At 45.5% G+C, this 23671-nt stretch overlaps 2 protein-coding genes across 3 annotated transcripts; both read left to right on the plus strand.

Annotated features, from left to right (window-relative positions):
• The first annotated feature begins 5895 nt into the window (after positions 1-5895).
• Positions 5896-13781, plus strand: ZBTB8A (zinc finger and BTB domain containing 8A). Of its 2 annotated transcripts, none has more exons than XM_058040457.1 (4): positions 5896-5959; positions 6970-7949; positions 8534-8703; positions 10652-13781. In XM_058040457.1, the coding sequence occupies exons 2-4, from the start codon at positions 6998-7000 to the stop codon at positions 10982-10984; spliced, it is 1455 nt and encodes a 484-aa protein (XP_057896440.1). In that variant the 5' UTR covers positions 5896-5959; positions 6970-6997; the 3' UTR covers positions 10985-13781. The 2 variants fall into 2 exon arrangements, with proteins under 2 accessions (XP_057896440.1, XP_057896439.1); XM_058040456.1 differs by having other exon boundaries at positions 5916-5983.
• A 2247-nt stretch (positions 13782-16028) lies between these two features.
• LOC131093194 (zinc finger and BTB domain-containing protein 8A-like) lies at positions 16029-22794 on the plus strand. Its single transcript, XM_058040300.1, has 4 exons — positions 16029-16054; positions 17066-18039; positions 20138-20307; positions 21778-22794. Exons 2-4 carry the CDS (start codon positions 17094-17096, stop codon positions 22108-22110), a joined length of 1449 nt encoding a protein of 482 aa, XP_057896283.1. The 5' UTR covers positions 16029-16054; positions 17066-17093; the 3' UTR covers positions 22111-22794.
• Positions 22795-23671: the final 877 nt, after the last annotated feature.

The raw sequence follows: 23671 nt of genomic DNA on the forward strand, positions 1-23671 counted from the left end.
CAGAATTCAGTAGTCTTGGCTTCAATATTAAACACAAAAATGGTGTTTTAGTGGCCAGGACCAAGAGAAAACCCCAAATTCTTTTCAGCTTTTTACAATAGGAGTTAAAAGCTGTCAGGCAGATTCCTTGGGAATTCTGACTGTGGCACTTTGAATAACCAGACCCACACCTGGTGCAGCTGAGGAGCAGTGAAATATCTGAGCTATGCTATAAAAGAGCTCTGAATGCCCTTTTGGAATAATTTTCTTCCTCTTTTCCTGTAATTTCTTTTCAAATTCGGGTATCCTCTCATGATTTCTGTTTGGTGATTTTATCCAATATTTATTTTCTTAAAAAACCTCCACTGTGGACCTCCTGTTTCTTTGCTGGGGCAGCTAAAACTTTACAAAGGAGGTGAGATTTTGTCACCTTTCCAGCAGCAAGTTTTTTAGAGCTATCAAAACTCAGGCTGGGGAGCTTTAGAAGAAAACCCAGCACCACCAGAAAGCCTGTTTGCTTTGGGGTGACCTCCTGTTCCCTGACAAAGGGACAAAACTGAAATATACTGTGAAATAAGACTGTTAATGCTTCTTCACTCTGCTGTTCCCAAGTGTTTCACGAAAAGGCAAATTTGATGAGTCTTTTTGGCTGGAGCAGAATTTTTTTAGACAGATTTGGCTGACAAAGAGTGAGCAGTTCCTCCCACTTGGTGCTGTTTCCTGAGGGTTTTTTGGTGTAAAGATTGTTCCACTTGGCAAACCTAAAAAACCCCAGAGCCTTCTGATTTAACCAGGGTTTGTTCTGCATACCTCGTGCTTTTCTTGTACACGTTGAAAAAGAACAATTCAGCTTCTCCCTCTGCTTCACCCAGCAGTGAAACTGCCCCATTATCATCTCAGATTTATTTGTGAGAGGTGATCCTGCTCTCACAAGTGCAGCCAAGGGTTCCTTGCCACACCAGGTAGGATGAGGAAAGAAGAAATAAAGTTGTTTTTAAAGAATTCACTTTATTGGTGGCTGCTGCAAAGATCAGAAGGTGAAGAGACTTCTTCTGGAGTGGTGTGCTCCAAGTTCTTGATGATGTGCTGGGTTTATTTTCTGTCCCTTAATTTGGGTGATTTTCAGTCATCCCTGTTCCAGAACAGCTGGAAATTGGAGTTAGTATGAGCTGGAGCACAGGACAAGACCTTTACAGAATTCCCTGCTCCAGAGCCCCTGGTTTAATCAATCTGAATTAAGGGACGTTGAAGGGACAGCTCATGGAGGTGCCACTTTTGGAGCTCCTCTGAAATCCTGCTGTGCTTTTGGCTCCTTGGTGCTCTTGAGCAAAATGTGGGGCTTGTAAATCTCGCTGGAATGTTTGGAAAAGCACCTTCCAGCCTCCCAGGGCTTGTCTTTTGGACTGCTGGTGAGTCCACCCAAAACCACAGGGTGATAAAGGAGGGACTTGCTGCCTTGAGAGCCATGGATAAATCTGATTTTTTTGGGGAAACTCGCTGATGGAAGTGGGGCAGGAATGTAAATAGGGATCAAATGAATATTGAGAATTGTGAAGATTCCACCTCGCTGTAAATATTGGTAGAAGCCACAAGACCTGGAGTATCAGCTCAGGTCTTGTAAATTTTGCTGGAATGTTTGGAAAAGCACCTTCCAGCCTCCCAGGGCTTGTCTTTTGGACTGCTGGATTTTTGCTGAGTCCACCCAAAACCACGGGGTGATAAAGGTGATAAAGGAGGGACTTTCTGCCTTGAGAGGCATGGGTAAATCTGATTTTTTTGGGGAAACTCGCTGATGGAAGTGGGGCAGGAATGTAAATAGGGATCAAATGAATATTGAGAATCGTGAAGATTCCACCTCGCTGTAAATATTGGTAGAAGCCACAAGAGCTGGAGTATCAGCTGAGCTGCCTCTGGCTCGTGCTCCACGAGGTTGGGAAGCTCCTGGTGTGGCTGAACTCTGCTGACTGAGCCTGGGGAGACCTTGGAGCAGGGAAAATGAACCCTTTGGGAGCTGCAGGAGTGGCTGCAGAGACTTTTCCCTTCACCCTTAGAGATTGTCCTTGTGTGTTCGTGCCTAGAGAATGGAGCTGTCAGGGGCCGGGTGGGCGGGGGGAGGATTTTCCACAGGGAAATTTCCACCAAACTCGGTGGTTCCTGTTCAATTGTCATTTTGTGCTGCTTTGTTTTGTTTTCTTTGTGGAGTCTTTTCAGCCTTTGGGTGTAGAAGAGGATGGAGTTTATTTATCCACATGCTTGTGACCGGGGTGTTCATGTAAATCCGTTTTCTTGTGCTTTTCCGCTTCGTTTTCTGGATGTTTTCTCCTGAAATCTTCCATTTGTAGATCCAGCCTCTACAAGCTTTGAGAAAATGATGTTGGCTGTTTAGAAAAAAAACCTTCCTGTGGTGCTTGATGAAGAATCAAAAATCATCTTTTTAGGGGAGCTATTTCTAATAGAATCTCTTTCTCAAAGGTTTTTAAAGGCCGTGAAGATGACATATCTTAAAACTTAGCTGGTTGTACTTGACTTTGTTTAGAAATACACATTTTCATGTATTTTTGCACAGAAATGCACTGTATTTCACTGAAGGAATACATGCTGCACTGGTGTTTGTAGTGCATTTAACCTCTTGGTGCAAAGCCCTTGTAAATCTTCCAGATGTGGTTGTTGAATTTCCTGATGTTTTGTAAGACGGTTTCATAACCCAAGTCCTTTAGTCCAGTAATGATGACAAATTCTTATAAACTGACCCTTATTTGTGGAAGTGACTGAACTATATTTGTGGATCTTGGAGCATTCTGGAGTTTTTTGATTGTCTAGAAAATAAAACTCTCTGAGAGGGTTGCTTTGATTTTTTTTTTTTACCCTTCAAATGTTGACTGAGTAAACCTGAGAGTGTCTAGATTGAGGCTCACGTTTCAATTTCTGGCATTAAAATTAAATATTTAATGTTTCCATTTCATTAATTTGGTTTAAAAATTAACATATAAATTTTTAGGGTCAGCTAGATTGCAAGAAAAATCAGGTTTTTTGGAAGGAAAGGACTAAAAGGATTCTGTTCACTTGAACCCCAGCCAAGTGAGATTTTTAGATAATATTTTATTTTATTAATTTTTTAAACAGTCTTTGTAGTTTTATGTTAATTCAACTTTTGAAACTTCTCATTTTTCTTGCTGGGAAGCAGACACTGATCCCAGCTAGGAGGAGATGCATGTGGGGAGGACAACACCCCAATTATCCTTTCCAGAAAATTTTAAATTATATTGAATATTTGACAAAAAATCTCGCTGCAAGTAGACATTTTTACCTTTTCTTTTTTTTCATGAAAGATGTGAGATGCTGAAGAACTCAGAGGGATGAGGGTGGTGACCTCCACCCTTGGTGAAAAGGATTTTTTTGTGGGGGAAGGAAGAGGAGAGCAGAGGTCAGAGAAGTTGGGAATGATTTGGGGAGGAGAATTGTTTGGGTCCAGCCCTGAGCCATCAAGGTGAGCTGAATGCAAATGTGGGACGTTTGGGTGTTCCAGAAACTGGGTAAGATAAGAGCTTAACGAGGGTTTAATTGTTTAATTGATTTGGGGTTCCACCAAATTTCAGGTTTTTCCTAAACTGGGCGTTGCTGCCAGAGGGAAAGTTCCTCCCTGGACTGGGGGTTTAGGGCAGGACATTCTGATTTCCTGCTCGTTTGAAAAAGGAAGATTACCCCTGGTAATCCATGGGTTTGTACCCAAGATTTGGATTTGTGCTGGAACACAAAGGTGGAGCTCAAACCCTGAATGATTCAACTCTCCTGGTTTGGTCCTTGGCAAAGCTGAGGACAGGAACGATGATACAAATGAATAAAACCCAAATCCAAGCTGGCAGTGATCACATGGAAATTGTAATCTCATTCCTAATTAATTTCTAGGCTTTGAACAGTTCCTTAAGTTGTTTTGGAAGAGGCTCTGGAGTTTTCCTTGGTAAAAAACATCCCTGCATAATTAAAGTTAGAAGAGGCACCATCACTGAAGGCTGGGATTCATGAGGAATATTTATTTTGAGGAGAACAGAAATATTTTAATTGGTGCCACTGTTCATTAAACTATTATAATATATTACACGATACCATTATATATTATTATTGTTAATCCTATTTAGTTACCAAACCCAAAGAGAAATGTTAATTTCTCTATGAGCAAGAAAAATGTAATTTTTTAGTGTGAAGAGCAAACTCTTTGCACTCTGGCTGTGAGGAGCAGCTCCTTCACCTCCTTCACACAGCTGCCAAGCACATTCCCTCTGGATAAACTCTCCAAACAACAGCTCAAGTGGAACTTTCTCAGCTGAAATTAGCTCTAAAATTTAGAAACACGACCTAAAAAAAATCCTCTCTGATGTCTGGGATTGTTTGGGATGCATTACTGTGCACAACAGGATGAAATCAGCCCCATGGATGAGAAAAGCAAAGTTTGTTCTGTGGATCCAAAGCACTTGTAGCATCTGTAAAAATTCTAATTAAGCTACTCCAGATAGCACTGAAATTTCCCCCCATATTTTTTAAATTCTCCTGGCAGAAGGAGAACCCTCAAGCTCCTGTTGACATTGACACAAAGCTCACTGACAGGAGCGAAAGCACCACCCAGGCAAGTCAAACAGAACAAATACCTCCAGATAATTCTTTTCCAAGGGAAGCTTTCAGCTGATAAAATAGTTTTTTTCTACATTTCTGCCCAAATTATGTGGAATGTTGAGCAACAAGGTGTCCCTGCCCCATGGTCTTTCTGGTCCTTTCCAGCCCAAACCATCCTGGGATTCTGTGGTTCCATGTTAAATTAAAAAAAGCTGCTACTTACTTGGCTTGACAGGCAAAAATAAGCTTTAAAGAAATTAATCCAAATGGTATTAAAACCTGATACTACAAATAAATATTCTGGTTTATATATTAAACAATCTGATAGTTTAGTTGATTGTATTGTGTATTTCTCAGTGGTAAGAGCTGTGAGAAGCTGGGGTGAATTCCAGTTGTTCCATGTTCAAGAATGTTTAATTTAGAATCTCATAGAAGCAGAATGAAGATTTTAGGCCTGGGTTTGAAAAGAGAATCTACAAAACTAAGAAAATTTATGAAAAATGGGGAAATAAGCTGGAAAATTAATATTATTACATATACATTCATACATACGTACACATATATATACTATATGTATATATATACAAAATATGAATGGATATAAATTGAAGATGAACAAATGTATATGAATTAGTGGGAGAGCGGTTCTAATGATTAAAGGAAAGAGTCTTTGGATTGTTATCTTTAGATAAAGTCTTTAGTCAATTTTGCTACACTTGCAAAGAAAGATAGATTGTTTCAAGGTGGAATGTCTGAAGTTAGAGAAGGGAAGGCCAAAAATGCCACAAAGGGCTGGGTTAAGGAAGAATGGTTTCCATGGGAAAATAAATATTTATGAAAAATAACTAGGGCGTCAAAATCACAGAAAAGACCCTGGTGGTAAGAAGAGGAAGGAGAAAGATACTAAACTTCGAGGGAGAGAAGGTGAGAGGTTCAGGTTTCGCTTTCAGCCATGCTTTCTTCAGAAGATAACAGATCCCAACAGAGAAAAGAAGATGTCACATCTCCTTTGGAGGATGCTGCAAGAGAAAGGAGAAGGATTTGGGTCATCGAGGCCCCTGCTATAGATAAAGGTGTGAAAAGGAGGCATCCAGGGCATCCCATCCCTGCTGCTGGGGCCGGGGCAGGCGCGGGGCTGCGGCTGCGATCGCTGCGTTGCCCCTTTAATTGTGTCCCCAGCCCTCGGGCGTCTCTGTCCAACGCCCACGTCAGCAAATACCTTTTGTTTCTGTGCCGCTCGGGCTCGCAGGGCTGCGGGAGCGGCGGCGCGGCGCCTGCAGGCACGGCGAGCCCCGAGGCGGGGCCGGGGATCCCGCAGCCACCGCCCGCCCGTTCCCCCCGGCTCGGCGGCAGCGCCCGCAGCTCCCCGCCGGTGAGTGGCGGCTCCCGCACGCCGGTAGGCCGGGCAGGGCGCTGGGAGCGGGGCGGAACGGGCCGCCCGCAGCCAGCCGGGCTGTGAGGGGCGGTGAGGAGGGCGCGGGGCTCCGCAGCGGCCACGGGCGCTTTGGTGCCGCTCGGTGCCGCCCGGAGCCGCTCGGTGCCGCCCGGAGCCGCTCGGTGCCGGCGCTGCCGCGTCCCCGCCGGGCGCCATTTGCAGCCCCGGGCGCGGACACAAAGGGGCTGCGCGGGGCGGGCGGCGGCAGCGGGGGCGCTGCAGGCGGAGGGGGCTGCGGGCGGCGGGCCGGGAGCGGCACCGGGCGCCGGGCACCGGGCACCGGGCGGGGGGGACACACACGGGGGGCTCTGGCGGAGCCGCGGCTCCGTTCCCGCGGGCGGCGCGCCCGGCTCGGGGCGGTCCGTGAGGGCGGAAGGCAGCGCAGCCCGGCCGGGGCTGGCGGGCGCTGCGGTCCCCGAGGTGGGAGCGGGACCGGGCGGCTCCGGCACCGTCGGGCGTCCCGGGGACCGGGTGGGTGAGTGACGGCCAATGCCGGGGGGGCCGGGCGCTGCCCCCGGAGCTGTCGGCAGCGGGGCCCGGGCGGAGCGGGGCGAGGCGGAAGCGCCGGTTCGAGGCTCGGCCGCGGTCGCAGCCGCAGCTGCTCTTGGCTCCTGGTTCTCCCGGAGCTGCCGGAAGGCTGCGCAGCCCCAGCGGGCGGCACGGCTCCAGCCCCGCAGCCTGGGCACGGGGATGCTCCCGGCTGGAGCTCACCCGTCTGTGCCAAACAACGCGGGCTTGGCTTTGTCATCCCTCTTGTCCTGTTGGAAAATGAATCCGTGGTTGAGCATATCGTAGTTTACAAATATATTTGTAGATTTAAAGGAATGCTATTATTTGGAATAAATAAAGAAATGGTATTATTATAGCAATTAAATTGGGTCTGACATTTTTGGCTGAGTTACACGGCATTGAAGTCAAGAGTGTAATAATTTTCTTCATTTTTTCAGAGCAACGTTTCATTTCACCTTTTCTGGGATGGAGATTTCTTCTCATCAGTTTCACCTCTTGCAGCAACTAAATGAGCAGCGCAGGCAGGACTTGTTCTGTGACTGCAACATCCTGGTGGAGGGCAAGGTCTTCAAAGCCCATCGCAATGTGCTGTTTGCCAGCAGCGGCTACTTCAAAATGCTCCTTTCGCAGAGCTCGAAGGAGACCAGTCAGTCCACCACAGCCACTTTCCAGGCCTTTTCTCCTGACACCTTCACAGTTATCCTGGATTTTGTGTATTCAGGCAAACTGTCGCTCACTGGTCAGAATGTGATCGAGGTCATGTCAGCCGCCAGCTATCTGCAGATGACCGATGTGATCAGCGTGTGCAAAACCTTCATCAAGTCCTCGCTGGACATCAGCGAGAAGGAGAAGGATCGCTACTTCAGCCTGTCAGACAAAGATGTGAGCTCCAACGGCGTGGAGAGATCCTGTGTGTACAGCGGAGGGTGGAGGGCAGAGAGCAGCCCCCCACATCCCCACTCCAGCCCAGACCCTGGGACTTGCATGATGGGCGGCAACGCTTGGAGCAATTTCAACTATTACCCCAGCTCTCAGAGAAATGCCCAGCAGCAGCAGCAGCAGCAGCTGTCCAAACACGAGCAGCGGCAGGATTCCATCAAGAAATCCCGGCACCTGGGGCTGCAGCAGCCCGCAGACATCCCCCACTACAAATCAAGCAAGCTGGAGGACAGGGCTGCCGAGCCCGCCGGCCACGCCGCGCCGCCCGAGGAGCAGGTTCACATTGACGCCGAGGTGGAAGCTCCTCACGTGGGTTACCAGTTCAGCCAGGGGGCTGAGGTGATGCCCAGGGGCTTGGCTGTGTCCCAGCAGGAGCACGAATCACCTCGCTCCTCCAGTAAATCCAAGTCCTCCAAAGCTGAGGAGCAGTATGGGAGCATGCCCTCCATCCTGGGAGTCATGGGCAACTGGGCTGAAGGTGAGTGGGGTTGAGACACCTGAGAATCCTCTCTTCTGGCTCTGAGAAAATGGGTCTTGCTCAATAGGAAAGCACAGCTGCCAAAAAACCAGATGTATTGTCCAGAAGTGTGTGTATGGAAAGTTGAACTCATGATCTTGAAATAATTTTGAGTTCTTGAAGTAGCTGGGGTATTAAATTTAAAAATAAATATAAGTTGGGATATTCTTAAGCTCATTTTCATGAAATCACAGAATGGTTTTGGTTGGAAAGGATCTTAAAGCTCATTTTGCTCCACTCCTTGCCATGGGCAGGGACACCTCCCACTGTCCCAGGTTGCTCCAAGCCCTGTCCATGCTGGCTTTACCAGGTCTGTGTTAATACAGCCAATGCTCCTCTCCTCCTTTGTTGCACTCCTGTGTGTTCTGCAGGCACACACAAAACCTTTGTGCCCCAAACAACCCATGAATATTATTTTAATAAAAGCGATGTGCTATTCTTCTCATAACACACTTTGTCCTACAGCATTACGTGACGTGATTTTGATAAAAATGATTTGATGATTTTTTTTTTTTTTTTTTTTCAATCCCATTATTTTCTGACAGATGACCTGGCCAGGATGAGGTTCAAGTGTCCATTCTGCAGCCACGTGGTGAAGAGAAAAGCTGACCTGAAGCGTCACCTCCGCTGCCACACGGGAGAGAGGCCGTACCCCTGCGAGGCCTGTGGCAAGAGATTCAGCAGGCTGGATCACCTCAGCAGCCATTTCCGAACTGTGAGTATTTTTAGCAGCTGCATGATTTATTTAACGTGTGAATCTAGCTAATTAAACACAGTGTGAGTGTATCTGGTTGATCTAATGACTCCCGTAAAGAAGAGGGGGATAGAAAATTCATTTGGTTTGGTTGCAGTGGAATTGAAGGATAATTTGCAGGAAAGGGGAGGAATTTGTTGGCTAATTGATGGCTTGCAGAGGTTCTGCTCTCTGCAGCCTGTGAGAGCTCCAGTGGGCAATTACTGTGCCTGGGCTGGTGCAGTTCAGTGTTTGATGTCTTTCAAATTGAGGCAATGCTGTGTGTGGGATTTTCTGAGTCCCCCCTAGTAGGGAGGAAATGGTGAATCTGACTCCATGTTCTTAGAAGGCTAATTTATTATTTTGTGTTACTATATTGTATTAAAGAATACTATACTAAAGAATAGAGAGAGGATACAGACAGAAGGCATAACAAGATAATAATGAAAAACTCATTACTCTCTCCTCAGAGCTTGACATAACTGGACAGTGATTGGTCATTAAGTCAAAACAATTCACATTAAACCAAACCATGTCCAAACCACATTCCAAAGCAGCAAAACACAGGAGAAGCTGATCAGATAATTATTGTTTTCATTTTTCTCTGAGGCTTCCCAGCTTCCCAGGAGAAGGAATCCTGGTGAAGGGATTTTTCAGGAAATGTGTCAGTGACAGTCTGTCCCTATAGAGTGCAACCCAGTGTAAAGCACCAAAACTCCATCAGAAGGGTGCATAATAGAGATTTATTATAGCAACATGTTGCCTTTATAGTTTTTCAAGATATTTACATTTATTTAGCAGACACATTCACTGCCCATTGGTCATAAGAAAGACACAAAGTTCTCAATAGGTGAACAAGGAGCCACGTCATATCTTTTAACTTTCTCTCTTCCATCACCTTGTCATGGGGATAGCTTTGGGGTCTTCCTTGAGAGAGATATGGGGCTCTCCTTATCTTCAGGAAGCCTTTGCTGGCTCACAAAAACAGCACAAAATGCCTTTCCTACAGCAGTCATCTCCCAAAAACCCCATATGTGGAGGCTTAACAACTCCATCCTGCGAGATGGAGCTTCCCCCCACAACAGGGGCTGCTCCTCAGCTTTCCCTCTGTGGAGAAGCTTTGAGGTGATGGTGAAGGAAAGGAGTCGGTTCTGATGGAGTTTTGATCCAGAGCTTTATTCTGGCCCACAGAACAAAGCAACAGCTCCAACAGAACTTCCCAAACCCTGTGGTTGCTTGGTTGCTGTTCCTTTGAACCCCGGTGTGACCGTGTTCACAGGGGTCTGAGGATGTGGGAAGAGATGAGGATCTGACTCCATGTTTCAGAAGGCTGATTTATTGTTTTATGATATATATTATATTAAAACTATACTAAAAGAATAGAAGAAAGGATTTTATCAGAAGGCTGGCTAAGAATAGAAAAAGAAGCAATGATAACAAAAGCTTGTGGCTCGGACAGAGAGTCTGAGCCAGCTGACTGTGATTGGCCATTAATAAAGAGTTGTTTCTGAGCACAATCCCAGATTTACCTGTTGCATTCCACAGCAGCAGATAATCATTGTTTGCATTTTGTTCCTGAGGCCTCTCAGCTTCTCAGGAGGAAAAATCCTAAGGAAAGGATTTTTCCATAAAAGATGTGTGCGACACCCCGGGAGAGATGGGGAGGGAAGGGGTAGGAAGCCACCAGGTACATGAGAGGAGGTCTCAAGGGACAAAGAACACCTGGATGGCAGGTGTTTCTTCTTCCAGGGGTAGAGGGCATCCTTTGAACCTGCCAATCACTCGAGCACCTTTTGGAATGCCAGGATTGACAGACAGTGCTCAGCAAGGGGCAAGGGAAGGGAAAAGAGAGGTGATTTATGGGAGGAAGCAGGTTTCTGAGGTAAATCTTGACCTCACAACCCAACTCCATCCCTTGTGCCTTCCCCAGATCCACCAGGCGTGCAAGCCCATCTGCAGGAAGTGCAAGCGGCACGTGACGGAGCTGACGGGCCAGGTGGTGCAGGAGGGCACGCGGCGCTACAGACTGTGCAACGAGTGCCTGGCAGAGGCTGGCATCGACAGCATCCGCATTGACTTGGAGGCTGAGGCGCCCCTGGAGTTCCCCCAGGACGGGGACAAGGATGCCAGGTGGCACTACGGAGAGGACAACAGGTCTGACGTGGAAATCGTCGAGGACGGCTCCAACGACTTGGTCATCCAGCAGGTGGATGACAGCGAGGATGAAGCGGAGGAGAAGGAAGTGAAACCAAACATTAGGTAGTTGGAAGACAAGGATTGGGAATTTTGTGGAAGAGGGAGGATGTACTGTGAGCAAATGCCCTCTGCCAGCTGATCTACAGAGACACATGGTTGAACAGGTCCAGACTTGCATGTATTTATGGACACGTCATTGAGGCCATGCTGGTTTGTTAGCAGAACTCCCATGTGTTGTTTGGTTAGAAAATCCATCCTGAAATTATGGCTAAACAAGGAAACTGCAGAATTACATGGATAATTTTTATAGCAGAACCCCCATGTGTTGTTTGGGTAGAAAATCCATCCTGAAATTATGGATAAACAAGGAAACTGCATTATTATCTGGATAACTTTTATAGCAGAACCCCCATGTGTTGTTTGGTTAAAAAGATCCATCCTGAAATTATAGATAAATAAGGAAACTGCTTTATTATCTGGATAACTTTTATAGCAAAACCCCCATGTGTTTTTTGGTCAAAAAGATCCATCCTGAAATTATGGCTAAACAAGGAAACTGCAGAATTACATGGATAATTTTTATAGCAGAACCCCGTGTGTTGTTTGGTTAAAAAGATCCATCCTGAAATTATGGAGAAATAAGGAAACTGCATTATTATCTGGGTAATTTTTATAGCAGGCAATGGGGCACATCTCAAAGCCTCTTGCAAGGAGGTTTAAATACTTTTTAAAAAGTCACAGATTATTGTAAATTGCCCATTTTTTACACTTGTAGAGAGGTGGGGTTTATATAAACAAAGTATAAAACCCCCCAGACCAGACAACCTCTCTTGAGTGTTCAGAAGTGAAGAGAATTATCCATCAAATTTCATTAAATCTTCATGTTATAATAAGGAAAACAGCAGCTAATTAAGACAGAGCATTTGAATGTTTTGGCACTTTTGTCTGGAAAAGGATTTCTGTAAAATTTATTAGGATGAGATGAATCTTCAGTAGATCATATGTTCAAGATTTCTTTCTTTCAAAGAAAATAAGCACATAAATGCTTAACATATCAAACTGATTTAAATTTGGATCATTAATTGATGGCAGTAGATGTTTTTGTCTCAAAATTAGCATCTCAGACTGGGTTGGTTTAATAAGGACTATTAAAATACTCTTTTTTTATATTTTGAAACCTCTCAAAAGTGCCCAGACATGGTGGGATTGTTGGGGTGCAGGGCCAGGAGCTGGATTTGGGTGATCCTTGTGGGTCCCCTCCAGCTCAGGACATTGAATTCTGTGCACCTTTTCCAATTTGTACCAGTAAAACCAAGATATACTGGAAGTTCCAGACACCATATTTGTGTCATTTCACCCACAGTTAGGCTACAGAGATGGGTAATGATGAAGAAATTTTATTTCTCTAACAAAATAAGCTTGGTTTTGCTGCTTGGGGGGTTTTTCTTACCCAGCACTGTCAGAGGAGAGGAGCAGGAGATGCTCCTGGGGTCCCTTGCTCTGCATTCCTTGGACACACCTGAGTGTTATTGCAACTCTTGGGATCATGGAACTCAATGGCTGTAGATTTAGAAAATTCTATCTATTTTCTTTCTTTTTTACAGCTTTGTAAGCATGTTTGGCTGAACCCTGGGCTTTCTTACACAACAATCCCACATACATATATATAAATATAAATATATATGTATATGTACTATATAACCCTTCCCAGGGACAGCTAAAAAGTCACTATTTTATTTTTAGTTGTGTAAAAACTGTATAACTTTTCTTGTATCATCATGACCAGAGAGTGCAGAATTTTCATTCCAGGCTGCAGGTGACCAACAAATGACAACTTGAGAACTTCATGTTAAATTCAGTGTAAGGATTATGCACCCTCCTCTTCATGGGAAGCATCCCAAGGACACAAGAAATGGTGTTTTGCTGTTCCTACAAAAATTATAATTTATTGGCTTAGGTTTGGGGAGGGAGTAACTTAAAAATCTTTGTGATTACTCAGATGAAAAGATCTTAAACAAGACTTACACTTGATTTTATGGGACACTTGGTTAGCAGCCCAAAAATGGACTTGATGTGAAAACAGACATTTAATTTCTTGGAGCTTTTCAACTCCTAAAATGCCTGTTATGAAATGGCTTAGAAATATTCCTGAGCAACCTGGACTAAATCAAATACACAGAACAAGAAAGATTTCAAAGGATATGGAGTAACTTTGCTCAAATTTCATAGATGTTTCCCTTTGCCTTTCCATTAAACAGTTTGACAACAAATCCCAGGTATCAGTGCCTGCTGTCCCAGGGGAAAAACGTGGCTGGAATTGGGCTGGCTTTGTTTGGGGATGGATAAAGGGGAGGGGAAAATGAAAATAAAGTGTTCTCTCCAGACCTGACATCTTAACTGCCAACTGCAAAGGTCAGGCTATTAAGTGTTTCTTAATAGTGGGGGGTGTTTTTAGAAGCAAAGGGATTTTTGGATCAATACTCAATTTAATTAGAGATCATAAATCTAACAATACTGAGGAGCAGATGCTTCAGAACGAGATCTGAAGTGGCTCTAAACAGGCAAATGGAGCAATCTATCCACAGGAAGACTTTTACTTTTCAAACACAGATTAATTGTTGATTTGCTGGGCAAATAAGGGCTTTTTTCTGGATTTATATGTTGTTATTCTCATTAGTAGAACTAGGTATCTGTAGTAATTTTTAAAGTATCATATTAAGCTTGGAGGTTTAGCTCAAGGCTGATTCCCACAGTCAATGATGTTTTCCTGGTTTTTAAAAGTTACCATTTTTACATTTGTTGTCTTAATTTTGGTCATTGTTTCCTTCCTTTTGTATTGCAATTCAAGATGAATGTTAAGTGCCTTCTGTTTTCCACGTCCTTCATTTTACACTCATGTATTTTCCTTGTTATTTTTTTTTTCTCTAAATGAAAGTATTTTTTTTTTTGTCTCCTTCCATTGCCTCTGATTGTCTTCTTCATATTTCTGTGAGCATCACTTGCCCCTCATCAGCTCAAGGAACATTTCAAGGAGGAAAGTAAAGACCACACAGGGATGTTCCCATTTAATTTATTTATTTCCTTGCGTTTCTTTCATCTTTATGTCTCTTAGGGACAGGGTTTAGTGCTGGATTTGATCTTAGGGGGGTCTTTTCCAAGAATTCTGTGATTATTTTTGCTTGGTTTGTGTTTATTTTGTATTCACAAAACCACAGTCAAGAGTGAAGACAAAGTTCATCATCCTCTGATCAATGTCTTTTAACTCTCCTTATTTTCTGACAGTATCTTCCCATCCTTTCAAAGGCTGAAATGCTGAATTAAAAAATTCCCTCTCTTCCTTTTCAGGTGTTTCTTACAGAATTATTTCAGCCCCAAAAAATCTATGACTTGTGTGATGCTTGATTAGTTCTTCCACATAATTTCCCATCTTTTTTTTTTTTTTGATTGCCATTAAATTACTTAAATATCTGTATTTGCTATCCAAAAAAATGTCATTTGTCCTTCTCTTAAACAGTTGGGTAGCCTCACTTTACAAAAAAAAAAATCCAAAGACTGAGTTAAGAATGAATCTCCCTTTCCAACTTTTTGTAATTTGGATTCTATTCCAGTTCTAAAGAACTGACATAAGAAAAAAAAAACCCAAAAATATCGATTTAGGGTCCTTTGAAAATACTGAAAGCCCACAGATCTCACAGAGGGCTGACTCTGACTGCTGCAGGTATCCTTGCCTCACTCCTGGCTCTGCAGAATGTTCCATCCTCCAGGATTTTGGGATCCATCTCAAGTTTTCAGTGATAACTTCAGAAAAAAAACCCCCACAAAATTCTGTTGAATATAAAATAATGCAATGTACATTTCTTCCCTGAAGCATCTGGTCACTGTCAGAGTTATGCCATGCCAATGTCTGCCTTCCTTCTATTTTAGTTACTTTTGGTTGGAGGCAACAAGTACAAAAATGAAGTAGAAGAAAAAAAATCTCCAATTCTGCCCAAAAGATTGAGTTTTGAAGAAAAGGATGTTCTAATCCTCCAGCCCTTGCCTTGCAGAATTTTTCCATTAGGTGCAAATCGTGCCAACACTGTTGAGTGATGGGTTTAAGTTGATAAGCCACTAAGAAAAGCTTATAATATCATTTAGTTAAATATTTTCTATACTGTTTAACTTAAAACCTTTCTACTTTGGAGGCGTAACCCTTCATCCTATTTAACTCATGAAATGCAAAGAGGAGGCTTATTTGGTGCATCAAGAAATTTAAACAGAGCAAGAGCACAGAACAAGAGATTTTGTACAGAAAATTGGGAGGAGTGGCTGCAAAGAGCCTTCCCTATCTTGGCTTAGCTGCTGGAATAAATTAAACACTATTGAAGATCTCACCCGACGCTTGCTGTGGGAATGGGAACTGCTCTTTGCCAGGTTCTTGCAGCCTGCTCCGAGGAGGGGACTGGACCGATGACTGCAGAGCTTCCTGCTCAAAATTATTCCATGATCTCCAGGAATAAGACTGAAAAGACTGAAAGACTGAAAGAATCTCATCTAACAGGCACGAATTTGGAAGTGTCTTGTCTTCTAACAAGCATCCTGATTCCATTTTCCACCTAGAAGGGAAAATGGGACAATCTGCGCATTACACTCCTACAGTGCAGCGCTTTGCTTTGGGATTATCCTCATTGTTTGACTACAAAAATCCCGTTATAAAAATGCTGCGATATCGAGTTAATATCATTAATCCTACACCGCGGAGCTCCGGATTTCTGCCGTTTACCATTCAGGTGGCGCCTTCCCTTTGCGAACACACAAAGGTGGCAACAACAAAGCCCGGTGTGAGCGGGGCAGCGGCTCGGAGCAGCATGTGGGTGTGGGGAACGGGGAACGGGGCGCTGGGGCCGGGGCAGGCGCGGGGTTGCGGCTGCGATCGCTGCGTTGCCCCTTTAATTGTGTCCCCAGCCCTCGGGCGTCTCTGTCCAACGCCCACGTCAGCAAATACCTTTTGTTTCTGTGCCGCTCGGGCTCGCAGGGCTGCGGGAGCGGCGGCGCGGCGCCTGCAGGCACGGCGAGCCCCGAGGCGGGGCCGGGGATCCCGCAGCCACCGCCTGCCCGTTCCCCCCGGCTCGGCGGCAGCGCCCGCAGCTCCCCGCCGGTGAGTGGCCGTTGTGCTTCGCGCTGATGGGAAGGACCGGGCGGGCGGGTGGCGGTGAGGAGGGCGCGGGGCTCCGCCGTGTCCGGGGGTGTCCGGAGCCGCTCGGTGCCGCCCGGAGCCGCTCGGTGCCGGCGCTGCCGCGTCCCCGCCGGGCGCCATTTGCAGCCCCGGGCGCGGACACAAAGGGGCTGCGCGGGGCGGGCGGCGGCAGCGGGGGCGGCGGAGCGGGGGCGAGAGGGAGCGGCGGGAGGGAACGGGAACGGGACCGAGACCGGCACCGGCCGGGGTAACCACGGGCGCCCGGCAGCGGGCGGGACACGGGGGGCTCTGGCGGAGCGGGAGCGGCTCCGGGCGGCTCCGTTCCCGCGGGCGGCTGCGGGCGGCACACCCGGCCCGGGGCGGTCCGTGCGGGCGGAGGGCAGCGCGCAGCCGGCCGGGGCTGGCGGGCGCTGCGATCCCCGAGGCGGGAGCGGGACTGGGACCGGGACCGGGAGGCGCCTCCGCGCTGGCGGAGCGGCTCCGGCGCCGTCGGGCGCCCCGGGCTGCCCGGGAGCGAGCGGCCAATTCGGCCGGGCGGGCGGGTGAGTGACGGCGGCCGCGGCCAATGCCGGGGGCTCGGGACGAGAGGGCGGCGACCCCCGGGCGCTGCCGCCGCATTCGAGCGGTCCCGGTGCGCCGGGGCGGAGGCTGCGCCCGCCGTGCGCCCGCCCGCCTCAGCCGCGGCTCTGCCCAGGGCGGGTGGGCCAAGTTCTCTTGCGGAGTCTGAGAACCATCATGGCTTGGTCGATATCATTTTCCTTCTTTTGGGATACGGAGTAATCCCGCTGGGACATCTTTTCACCTCTTTTGGAGTTAAGTTTCTTCTCTCTTGTTATGCAGAGTAGCGGCCGCAGGGAGAATGGAGATACTTTAGGAATGTGATAGCGCTTTTTAAAAGAGAGATCGTCTCTTTGAATTAGGATTCAGCATCATTGATTTAGATGATCACGATGATGTTTTTTTCCTTTACAGCAAACCTTCCTGTTACTCCCCGCCTGGAATGGAGATTTCTTCCCACCAGTCTCACCTCCTGGAGCAGCTGAACGAGCAGCGGAAGCAGGACTTGTTCTGTGACTGCAACATCCTGGTGGAGGGCAAGGTCTTCAAAGCCCATCGCAATGTGCTGTTTGCCAGCAGCGGCTACTTCAAAATGCTCCTTTCGCAGAGCTCGAAGGAGACCAGTCAGCCAACAATAGCCACGTTTGAGGTCTTCTCTCCAGAGACGTTCATGGTCATCCTGGACTTTGTGTATTCAGGGATATTGTCTTTAACGGGTCAGAATGTGATCGAAGTCATGTCAGCCGCCAGCTATCTGCAGATGACGGATATCCTCAATGTCTGCAAGACCTTCATTAAGTCCTCATTGGATATTAATGAAAAGGAAAAGGATCATTACCTCAGCCTCTCGGCCAAAAGTGCGAGCACTGAGCCCACCCCTGCCCGCCCGGCTCTTTACCGCTCCAGAAGGAAAGCAAAGAGCAACCCCCGGCGCTCCTACTCCATCCCGGATGAAAAACCCAACGGGAACGAGAACTCCTGGAGCAGCTACAGCAGCTACCTGTCCTCGCAGGTGATCCTGCAGCGGGCAGAGACGCAGCTGTCCAAAAGAGGCAGGAAGCAGAGCTCCACGAGGAAGCGCCGCAAGCACCGGGAGCTGGCAGGGGGCAAAGCGGACAGAGCCGAGCGAGCCGGAGCCTCGGATCCCGCCCACGGCTCCCGGGGCAGCGGGGAGGAGGAGGAGGAGGAGGCCGAGTTTGATGCCGAGAACGAGGTGGATCAGGATGAGTTTGGATATCACCCCGCAGCAGAGGCCGCAGCCAAGAGGTGGTCGGTGGCTCAGCTAGAGCAAGAACTTTCCAGAACTCCTGAGTTCATGGAGTTAAAGGCAGAAGAACTGTACACCTCAATGCCCACGATTTTAGGGGTAATGAGTAGCTGGAATGAAGGTAAACAATAGAAACAGCTTGGAAAAGTTTGGGTTTGTTTAGGAGAATTCAGGTGGTGATTTGGAAGGAATTGGTATGGCTGCATGGAAACCAAAACCTGCCTGGAATTATAGGTGAAGGTAAACAATGGAAACTGCTTGGAAAAGTTTGGGTTTGTTTAGGAGAATTCAGGTGGTGATTTGGAAGGAATTGGTGTGGCTGCATGGAAACCAAAACTTGCCTGGAATTATAGGTGAAGGTAAACAATAGGAAAGCTTGGAAAAGTTTGGGTTTATTTAGGAGAATTCAGGTGGTGATTTGGTGTGGCTGCATGGAAACCAAAACTTGCCTGGAATTATAGGTGAAGGTAAACAATGGAAACAGCTTGGAAAAGTTTGGGTTTGTTTAGGAGAATTCAGGTGGTGATTTGGAAGGAATTGGTGTGGCTGCATGGAAACCAAAAACCTGCCTGGAATTACAGGGAATTTTATCTGATCCATTTTAGTGCTAACACTGAGATTTTGAAGCCAGAACGGGGCATGGGAGTTGGAATGGGACTGACCCAGGTATTCTGTACATTTCAACCCAAACATGCCTGATTCTTTGGGCCCAGGTGGAGTTTAATGAGGGCTGTAATTGGCTTGGGGACCTGAAGGACTGAGTGTCTCCAATATCTGGCAATCACAGAGATGTTTAACCTCAGCCCAATCCAAGTCCTTCACGTGAGAGGCACTGGCATTGCTGGGATGTTGCATTTTGGGGTCCAACCAGCCCAAACTGCCAACACCTGCCTGATAGGGTGGAACAAAGCTCACAGGTTTATTCCCATGTGCATTCCTTTGGAAATGAACACGTCTGTAGATCATATAGATCATAACTGCACATTCTAAAGACATCTTTATATATCACCCAGAGATTATAAATGTCAAAGCTATGAACCATTAGCTGGTGGAAGGGTCAGATATGATGGCTATGTATGAACAGCTGCATATTTATGATAACCTTTATATCTAAAAAATGTTGTCAGGAGGAAAACACTATCAAGTGGTCAATTAACATGTTAAATAAGAATAAAAATGCAAGTTGGGGGATATACAAGAGACATATTTAACAAATCTATATACCCCTTATTTATAAAACAATTTTCTAAAACTTAGTTTAGTTCAGTTTCTCTCTCAACAATATCTTACTCCATAACATTTCTAAATCAACATTTCTTATCTCGAAGTTTACATCAAATACATACTATGTAAACCTTCTGTCAAACTTTGAAAATTTTCTATAAATCCATTTCCCACATCCTCCAAAGCCTGGATTTTATGTATCATTGTATACTATATATCATACATACTTATATATAAGCATCCAAATATCCCAAATATTGGGGATTTTTCCTATTTAAAGAAAATTTGAGCTGTATGTATTATGAACTGAAAACTGATGAAAGTTCAGGACTAAAGCTGTGCTGTGTGCCCTGTCCCTGCCAAGTGACTTGCCCTGGATGTGGTTCAAGTGCCTGTTCTGCACCCATATAATATAATTATAATATTTAAGCATCCAACTATCCCAAATATTGGGGATTTTTTCTATTTAAAGAAAGGACTGAAGCTGTGCCGTGCGCCCTCTCCCTGCAGGTGACCTGCCCTGGGTGCATTTCAAGTGCCCCTTCTGCACCCACATGATATAATTACAATTATAATATAATATAATATAATATAATATAATATAATATAATATAATATAATATAATATAATATAATATAATATAATATAATTATAATATAATATATATATTGGGGATTTTTCCTATTTAAAGAAAGGACTGAAGCTGTGCCGTGCGCCCTCTCCCTGCAGGTGACCTGCCCTGGGTGCATTTCAAGTGCCCCTTCTGCACCCACATGATATGATTACAATATAATATATATATTGGGGATTTTTCCTATTTAAAGAAAGGACTGAAGCTGTGCCGTGCGCCCTCTCCCTGCAGGTGACCTGCCCCGCATGCGGTTCAAGTGCCCCTTCTGCACCCACATGATATGATTACAATATAATATATATATTGGGGATTTTTCCTATTTAAAGAAAGGACTGAAGCTGTGAGTGCGCCCTCTCCCTGCAGGTGACCTGCCCCGCATGCGGTTCAAGTGCCCGTTCTGCACGCACACGGTGAAGCGGCGGGCGGACCTGAAGCGCCACCTGCGGTGTCACACCGGGGAGCGGCCGTACCCCTGCGAGGCGTGCGGGAAGCGCTTCACCCGCCTGGAGCACCTCCGCAACCACTTCCAGACGGTAGGAAACCCCCCCAAAACCTTTCTTGCAGCACAATTTCCCTCCGAGGTTAAGCGTTTAGGAGGATTGGTTTGTAGGTGTTCAGCAAAGACTCGGCTCGTTGTGAAAGTGTGAATTAATTCACTGGTAGGCATCTCAAACTCAACACCAGCAAAGCAGCACATCAGCTTGAATTATTCATTATTACTATTTAATTATTTCATGATTTTATGTGGCAATTTGTATTTAAAATTTAATTTTTCAGCACATTTTCTGTCAGCCCAACAAGCCACGACCATAATTGACATAGACTCCATGCATTTACAGAAGGCTCATAATAATCTTTATTATAAACCTATGGTTTTATACCTGAGTTTGCTGCAGGTGGACCTAATTGGTTCTCTAATTAAAACATCATCACTGTTGGCTAATCAAGAAATCACCCTTTGGTAAACAAATCCCCATAACACATTCCACAGGTGCAGCAAGTTAAGAATTGTTCCTCATTCTTTTCTCTGAGCTTCTCACAGCCTTGCCCAGAATGACACCTGGGAAAGTTGTGTTGCTCTCTGTGACAATTTTATGGTCTAAAATAAAAGGATGAAGGCTGAAAATCTGAATGTGTCAGAACCAGGACATCCCTCTGGCTGTACTGAGCAGCCAAGACCCCTGCCAGGGGGCTCAGAGCCCAAGATGCCCCTGTGGGTTTGATTATGACCCATGGAGCAAGTTACCAACCTTAGATGAAGATCAGCAAGCCACAACAGTTCAGGTAGAATAATAGTGAAGTTATCACAGGGTGGAAAAGTAGATTTTGGGGTTTTGGTGTGGGGGTTCAGGAGGGATGGAGGGAACTGGCAGTGTCCAGCCTTTCTCCTTCTTGGCCTCCATCTTCTGCTGTGATGGTGGCACTGACAGATTGGTTTAGAATAGAAGCTCAGTCTAACACAGGTGATAGGTGCATTGCTGTGTAAATCATCCTTTCCTAGCAGAGTTTGGTTGGGTATTATAAAAGTGTTTATATCTCAGCTTCAAAGTCAGCCCTTGCTGATGCAACTAACTAATCTACAGCTCTCAAAGCTGAAGCTAGCTGTTTATTTTTAGGCAGAGCTACTTTTCATCTAAAAGTGCTGACTTGTCAAAATTGGAGTGCTTTGTGGGAAGATGTTTGAGCAAAAATTGAATGAGGAGGTATGAGGAGAATCTGCCAGCTTGATGAAGCAAGGGGCAATGGCAAGTTGAGAACTCATATTGGGAAGTAATTGTAAACATTGTAGATGTAGTTTTTAGTATGAAAAGGGGGCAGGCAGAGTGCTTGGTGAGCAAATCTTGGCAAGGCAGGAGAACGAGTTTTATAGATAAGATACAATAAACAACCTTGAGAGCGAGAAATGAAGAGTTGGCTCATTCTTCAAGCATTGGGCTGGGAAAAAGAGACTTTTAACTTTTCTCTGACACTCTTGACAAGCTAAAGAATGTGAAATCTTTCAGATCCACCAGGCTGGCAAGCTGATCTGCAGGAAGTGCAAGCGGCAGGTGACGGAGCTGACGGGCTGCGTGGTGCAGCAGGGCACGCGGCGCTACAGGCTGTGCCACAAGTGCTTGGCACAGGCCAATTTCGACAGCATCCCCGAGGATTTCAGTCCTGCTGGACACTCTCCTGCCTCCTCCACGGGAAATAAACGGCCCAAATGGGATTTGGAGGAGGAGCAGAAGTCAGGGGAAGAGACAGGGGAGGAGGAGCCCTATAATTTGGTTGTTCGGCACAATAGTGATGAAATTCCAGAGGAGGTGAAGGAAAAGGTGAAGCCAAACCTGAGGTAGAGCTTTGTGGATTTGTTCTTGTTGTGTTCAAGATGAAATGACAATGATGGTATTTTACTTTTAATAAAATGAAGTGTTGTTAAAATTCTGTCCTGAGAAGCAACATTGGGACTGAAAGAAGTTGTTTTGCAGACGTGGAAGAGTGTAATTGCTTCTAAATGTCATCCAGAAATGAGGATCACTAAATAACCTGAGTTGAAAGGAACATTGAAGTCCAGCTGCTCACTTATTATCTGGAAATTATTTAGAAGAATTGTTTTATATTCCATCAAAGACTTGCCCAGAGCTCTTGCTGTGAACCAATTTACAGTTCTACAAAGGTTCTCTGTGATACAGATTTTTAAAAACCAAATATTGCTAATTTGCTTTGGAAAAACTCTCGGTGAGGTGAGCAGCTGAGAAATGTTAAACCACTTTTTTTTTGCTGTAATTAATTTGTACATAACACATCAGAAATGCTCCTAAGAAAGGAGTGAAGGAAACAAGTGGAGTTCTTCCTGTTGAAGAACCTTTTTATTTTTGTTTTCTCAGTGAACTTTACAGCTTCTTCTAGTTGAGAAAAGCATGATTTAGGAACTCCCACAGCAGAGTAGAGTAGGTGACCAGAGCAGCTGTAGTGCACTTGGATAGTATGAATTTGCTTTTTTTTTTTGTACTGTGAATTTTATAGAAAGATACACCAACGTGGTTCCAAGGAAATAAAAGTGCAATCACTGCAAGTGCAGTTGTCAGGTTTTTTCCATTTTTTTTTCCCCAGGACTGATGCAAGATTTGCTTAAACCCATCTCTCTTACTCTAGGAATAAAAAGGCCAAAGTCCCTTGAATTTCAGTGGGATATTTGTGACTTAAGATCATGGAGCTACTTTGGAAAGGTTCTCCTGCTTGTGTAATTTTAGGGTGCTTGACAGCATGAAAACATTTTTACAGCACAATTTCCCTCAGAGGTTAAGCAACTCTTGTAATTCTGGACTATCTTAAACTTTTGTAGTCATATTTATTTCCCCAGCCACTTGGATCAGAGAACCTGCATTTGGTAGAGAAACTAAAAATGCTCACTATTAAATTATTTAAAAAGAAAAGCTCAAGGAGGGCACAGAGGAAACCTTCTGCCTGAGAGCAGAGAATGGCATTCCCAGTGGGTACTCCTGCTAAAGAGCCACTGTTTGGTCTCATGTCTCATTTGATGCTGGGTTTCCTTTCCTGTTAGCAGCATCTGTAGCCTGAGGTTCCTGCCAAGAATGCAGAAATTCCCCACAGAGAATTTGAGAGCAGCCACATTGATGCACATCCAGGTTCTGCCTCCAGCAGCTGCCATTAACCTTGGCAAAAGTGAGAATGGGGCAAGCTTCTGTAATAATTCCCTAAAGCTCTGCCAATCTGCAGCCTTTTTCAGTTCTCCTTGAGATTTGTAAATTTAGTAACCACCAATGCAGGTCTTTTCCAAGTAGTTCACCACTCTTATCCATGAATTTCCTATATCTGCAGGATCCTCTGGCACCCCCAGAAGGGTTTGCAGTCTAAGGGTGTTTTTTAATGACCCACTTTCAGTAGAGCAGCACT

The sequence above is a fragment of the Melospiza georgiana genome, chromosome 24 (genome assembly GCF_028018845.1).
Source record: "Melospiza georgiana isolate bMelGeo1 chromosome 24, bMelGeo1.pri, whole genome shotgun sequence".
Lineage (NCBI taxonomy): Eukaryota > Metazoa > Chordata > Aves > Passeriformes > Passerellidae > Melospiza > Melospiza georgiana.

Bases quoted from the DNA above. Each gene is read 5' to 3' on its own strand.
- ZBTB8A (XM_058040457.1), top strand. From the start codon at position 6,998: ATGGAGATTTCTTCTCATCAGTTTCACCTCTTGCAGCAACTAAATGAG. The intron at 7,950-8,533 runs GTGAGTGGGGTT...ATTTTCTGACAG, and splicing joins CATGGGCAACTGGGCTGAAG to ATGACCTGGCCAGGATGAGG. The intron at 8,704-10,651 runs GTGAGTATTTTT...TGCCTTCCCCAG, and splicing joins TCAGCAGCCATTTCCGAACT to ATCCACCAGGCGTGCAAGCC.
- LOC131093194 (XM_058040300.1), top strand. From the start codon at position 17,094: ATGGAGATTTCTTCCCACCAGTCTCACCTCCTGGAGCAGCTGAACGAG. The intron at 18,040-20,137 runs GTAAACAATAGA...CTCTCCCTGCAG, and splicing joins AATGAGTAGCTGGAATGAAG to GTGACCTGCCCCGCATGCGG. The intron at 20,308-21,777 runs GTAGGAAACCCC...GAAATCTTTCAG, and splicing joins TCCGCAACCACTTCCAGACG to ATCCACCAGGCTGGCAAGCT.